Source organism: Octopus bimaculoides, chromosome 5, assembly GCF_001194135.2.
Source record: "Octopus bimaculoides isolate UCB-OBI-ISO-001 chromosome 5, ASM119413v2, whole genome shotgun sequence".
In the NCBI taxonomy this organism is placed as follows: domain Eukaryota; kingdom Metazoa; phylum Mollusca; class Cephalopoda; order Octopoda; family Octopodidae; genus Octopus; species Octopus bimaculoides.
In genome coordinates this window covers 108100465-108106456 of record NC_068985.1, presented here as the reverse complement: position 1 = coordinate 108106456, position 5992 = coordinate 108100465, and the positions used below count along the sequence as shown (strand labels likewise).

General features: G+C 38.6%; 1 protein-coding gene across 1 annotated transcript in view; it reads left to right on the top strand.

Moving 5' to 3' along the window:
- Window positions 1-5992, top strand: part of LOC106871273 (gelsolin-like protein 2) — a 78702-nt gene that overhangs the window by 51967 nt on the left and 20743 nt on the right. Inside the window, exons 3-4 of the mRNA XM_014917636.2 lie at window positions 2421-2501; window positions 4234-4307. Of these exons, the coding sequence (XP_014773122.1) occupies window positions 2421-2501; window positions 4234-4307 (155 nt within the window). The remainder of the gene's footprint in view (window positions 1-2420; window positions 2502-4233; window positions 4308-5992) is intronic.

The window sequence follows — 5992 nt, the reverse complement described above, 5'->3', positions numbered from 1 at the left end:
CTGAAGGTGTAAGCAAAGACAGACAAATGGCTGAAGGTGTAAGCAAAGACAGACAAATGGCTGAAGGTGTAAGCAAAGACAGACAAATGGCTGAAGGTGTAAGCAAAGACAGACAAATGGCTGAAGGTGTAAGCAAAGACAGACAAATGGCTGGAGGATATTGATATAGAGTGCCCTGTAGGGCTCCTACAGAAAGTTTGTCTCTTAGGGACAGCAAGAATCATCAGGAGGGTTCTAAGCACTTGAAAAACTGCTGAAAACTTGAGGATACCCAAGGTCACAAGTAGTAACCCACTACCTGCATAATCCTACCAGGAATAAGACCAAACCTGAACCAAACCAAAATGATATAGCTTACTCATCTTTGGATTAAATGTTTTATCTTTTATTTCGGTCTTTAAGCTGTGACCAGAAGAATTTTAGTTGAAAGAACCAACCCCAGTACATATTTTCTTTAAGCTTAGTGCTTATTTTATCAGTCTCATTTGCCAAACTGCTAATGTACAGAGACTTAAACTCCCCAACACCAGTTGTCAAATAGTGGTGGGGGACAAACAAAGATACACAAACACACCCGTATGTGCTTCTTTCAGTTTCCATCAACCAAATCTACTCACAAAGTGTTGGTTGGCCTGAGATTATAAGTAGAAACTTCTTGCCAAGGTGCTACACTGTGGTACTGAACCTGGAATCATGTGATTAGAAGCAAACTTCTTACTATACAGCCACAATAAAAATAAATTTAAACAGCAAAATGTTTTCCACTGTTAGCAGTGTGAGTCCTATAGTGTTTTAATATCTTGTGGAGCTTAGTTCAGTTCCCACTGTGACTGTAATGTTAGCCAGATTAGAACTGGGTCTAGTTCAGTTTCTGCCCGAGTCACCCAAATGTGATCAGTCGTTCATTGCTATGTTTCATCATCATCAAGACCACTGGCACATAAAACACAATATATGCAACAAATGATTAATTTTGCAAATAACTCATTGAAATAGCAGACAATGTAATTGAATCCGTTTATTCAGCAACAGCTTTTAATAGCTCTATGTGAAGGAATGTATCAGATATAAGGAACTGTACAGCACATAAAATTTGTTGGAGAACTACATTGCCTTAACTCTTTAGCACTCAAATTACTCTGCTAAATGTAATGCTTATTTATTCATATTGTTTTGAAGTAATGCATTATCTCGTTGGGTTAAGATTTCAATGATGTGATTGTTTTCAGAATGATATTGTAGGGTAGGTGTGAGAAGCTTGATCTGCCAGTTTCAACATAAATTATGTAGAATGTTTGAGCCAGATATGGTCATATTAAATGCTTAAAAGGTTAAACAACTCAATAGAAGTATTTGCTCTGATTTTTAACCTATACAAATGGTTTAAGTTCACCATCATCATTTAACGTCCAACTAACACACTGGCATTGTGGATGGTTTGACAGGATCTGATGAGACCTGCATCAATGTCTACTTTATGCATCAATGTCTACTTTGGCATGGTTTCTATGGCTGGATGCTCTGTCTAACACCAAACACTTTACTGAATGTACTGAGTATCTTTTTCCCTAGCACTGGCATGAGTGATGGTTACATCATAACTTGCAAGGTTAGGTCCTTAAAATAGCTCTAAAGTGGCTCCTATAACTGAGGGAGTACAGAGCGGAGTGGGCAATGATTCTAGGTAGGGGGATGAAAGGATAGCATGATGAGAGGATGGTGGGACAGTTTAGAAGGTAACAGAGGAAAGAGAAGGGATTAGTGATTTGTGTTATTGAGGAAAGAGAGATGGACAGAGACAAAAGGTAATAGGGTGGGTTGTGTGAAAGGGTTGAGGGCTACACTAGCACTGACCAATTCCCTTCCCCACATTTTCACACCTTCACACACATATGCATACGTTAAGATCACCAGCATTCTCTCACACACACACACACCTTCTCGTCTTAGGTTCACCACTTCTTTGTTATCTTCCTTTTTTCTTAGCTCTCCTGTGTGATCCTTCTGTCCGGCATTCACCATGATAGATCGCTGACCACTACATTTATATTTTTTCTCTCCTTGTTTCTCTCCTTGTTTCTTTCTGTGTTCCTTTCTGTTGAAGAGCGTAGGCTCGAAACATTAAAGACTTTCTTTATTCCCGAGCGTTATACTAATACATCCATTTGTTGTTTACATCACCTGTCTTCGTCTGTTGTTTTTTTCCTAAATTCTCCCTTACAAAGGATGAGTAATGACAGGTGAGAGAGAAAGGAAAGATAAAGGGTGTAATAGACTAGGGTGGAGAAGAATCCTGATCAAATTGTTCAGTCAATGGTTCAACAAAAGACAAACTAAAGATGAGTGAAATCAAATATTTGAATAACTTTCTTTTATTTAATTTTTTTCTTTAACTCTTTTTCTTTTTTTCTTTTTTAAAGGACTGGTAAAGGCTAAAAAATACTGCTGGAAAGATTCCAACTTGGCCCTGTTTGGCAGTGACCTGGAAAGACAAGTGAAAAGTAAGTGAATTGAATATCTATATTGTGTATGTGTATGCATATTGCAGGAAGAAAAGCACATTCTAAAAGAAATTTTGAGCAGTTATACTTTTATATATAGCTGAGTTGTATAATATGGAATATAACTGGTCAGAGTGTTACCATTTGTTTTACAGTTACAATTGCACTTGGAAATAGGAGTTATCTTATATTTCCAAGTGCAAAAGTAGGTGTGAAATCAATGGTAACTTTCTGATATTTATGTATGTGTGTGAGTGTGCTTTTCTGTATTTTCCTCACCACCACCACTCAATAACTGGTGTTGGTTTGCTTACATCCCCGTAAATTAGTAGTTCAGCAAGAGAAACTGATAAAATAAGTACCAGATTTTAAAGAATAAATACTGGATTTAATTTCCTTAACTACTCCCTTCAAAAGGTTATGCCACAGCTTGGCCACAGCCCAAGGGCTGAAAAAAAGTAAAAGAAAAGGAATACATATAGGCGCAGGAGTGGCTGTGTGGTAAGTAGCTTGCTTACCAACCACATGGTTCCGAGTTCAGTCCCACTGCGTGGCACCTTGAGCAAATATCTTCTACTATAGCCTCAGGCCGACCAAAGCCTTATGAGTGGATTTGGTAGATGGAAACTGAAAGAAGCCCGTCGTTTATATGTATACATATATGTTTGTGTGTCTGTGTTTGTCCTCCTAGCATTGCTTGACAACTGATGCTGGTGTGTTTACGTCCCCGTAACTTAGCGGTTCAGCAAAAAGAGACTGATAGAATAAGTACTAAGCTTACAAAGAATAAGGTGGTGCTCCAGCATGGCCACAGTCAAATGACTGAAACAAGTAAAGAGAGATATATACATACATGCATGCATGCGTAAATAGCACAGATTTCATCTCATTTCAGTCAACCATATTCACTCACAAGGCATTAAGCTATAATAGATGACACTTACCCAATGTTCTGCACTATTGGATTAAACCTGAAATCATATAGCTGCAATAAGTGATCCTCTTAACAACATAGTTAAGCTTGTGCCTTAACCCTTTAGCATTTAAACTAGCCATATCTGGTCCAAATATGTTTTATGTTGAAACTGGCCAGATATAGCCTCTTGCAACTACTCTTACAATGTGATTCCAACAATAAACAATCACATTATTGAAATCTCAAACCTGTAAGATAATGCATGATTCATTGAAAACAATATGAATAAATAAGCATTACATTTGATAGAGTAATCTGGATGCTTATGAGTTCAAAGAAAAAGGGGTATTTTATTTATGTCTTGGAATTCATCATGGATCACAGTTTTGAAATTTTGGGAACTTACCACCCCTCATCATCATCATCATCATCGTTTAACGTCCGTTTTCCATGCTAGCATGGGTTGAACAATTTGACTGAGGACTGGCAAACCAGATGGCTGCACCAGGCTCCAATCTGATCTGGCAGAGTTTCTACAGCTGGATGCCCTTCCTAACGCCAACCACTCCGAGAGTGTAGTGGGTGCTTTTACATGCCACCAGCACTGGGGCCAGTCACACGGTACTGGCAACGGCCATGCTCAAAATGGTGTTTTTCACTTGCCACCTGCACAGGAGCCAGTCCAACGGCACTGGCAATGACCTCGCTCGAATGATTTTCATCATCATCATTTACCCTAATGTGTTTATTATATAAACCTATTTGTAAGATTCACAGTAGTTACATTTCCACTATTATTGTTTTGTTATTCTTCAGAGGAATCTGCAGAGACAGAACCAGCATGGGAAGGAGCTGGAAGTAAAGTTGGTGTGCAAATCTGGAGAATTGTGGTAAGGATTTCTCTAATTTCTATATTATTTGTACTTTGATGACTCTAATGAATCATATTGAGATTGAGTGACTTTGGAATTTTACTTCTATTACTCTATATAATCACTTCACTGCACACTGAGTGGATTCCTACCTCACTGCTTTCATAACTTATATATAAAACACGTGTAACATCTTATATGCTGTTGGCACTTCGTCGCTTATGACATCGAGGGTTCCAGTTGATCTGATCAACAGAACATCTTGCTCATGAAATTAACATGCAAGTGGCTGAGCACTCCACAGACACGTGTACCCTTAACGTAGTTCTCGGGGATATTCAGCATGACACAGTGTGACAAGGCTGGCCCTTTGAATTACAGGCACAACAGAAACAGGAAGTAAGAGTGAGAGAAAGTTGTGGTGAACGAGTACAGCAGGGTTCGCCACCATCCCCTGCCGGAGCCCCGTGGAACTTTAGATGTTTTCGCTCAATAAACACTCACACCGCCTGGTCTGGGAATCGAAACCGCGATCCTATGACCGCGAGTCCGGTGCCCTAACCACTGAGCCATTGCACTTCCACAATCTTATATGTATGCATGATGTCTCATACATGTCTATGATATCTTGTACACATCTGTGATGTTTCATGCATGTGCCTGGTATCTTCTTCACATGTGTGACATCTCATACATGTGCATGAATTTTGTACATGTGCATGAATTTTGTACATGTGCACAACATCTCATACTCATGTGCAACATCTTGTATACACATGCACCATCTCATACATATATCCAGCATCTCACACACATGTGCAGCATCTTATACACGTGTGACATCTCATATTCAATCGTAACATACACATGGATAATTGCATGCACATATGCACATTACAATGCACAGAATACATCATTGCACACACACACAAACACACACATAACACTACACGTGAATATCACATATTCATAACATACACATGTAACATGAACCACACATAACATCACGTGCATATAACATTTTGCTGATACATATATAGCATATATTTCACACACTCGCACATGTAGCATCACATTCAATGCACATATCATCTAAATGTGACATCACCCACAAACATGCTAATAACATTAAACGCACACATGCATATACACAAACCAAAACAGACTGCAGGTTATCATAGACTCAATCTGTTGGTTATCCCTGAATATTTGGTCAGGGAAATCTGCGACAGAGCCTTGTGCCATAAATCTCTTCATACTGGTGATTAGCTATTTATCATAGAGAATCTTTTATCTTTTTCAGTCATTAGACTGCAACCATGCTAAGGCACAGCCTTGAAATGTTTAATCTTTTGGCATTTAGATTATTCTCTCAGAAGTAATGTTTATTTATTCACGTTGGTTTGAATTAAGCATTTATTATTTTGTAGCTTCAAAATCTCCAATGATGAGATTTTTTTAATTTTTAGAATGACATTGCAGGGTAGGCATGAGAGGCCGGATCTGTCCTGTTTAAACATGAAGCAGGTAAAACACTTTGGCCGGATATGGCCAGAGTAAATGCAAAATGTTTAATCAAACAAATCGACTCCAGTAATCTGGTAATCATTTCATCAGCCCCTTTGACCAAATTGCTAAGTTAAAGGGACGTAAACAAACCGACACTGGTTCTCAAGTAGTGCTGGAAGACAAAGATACATATA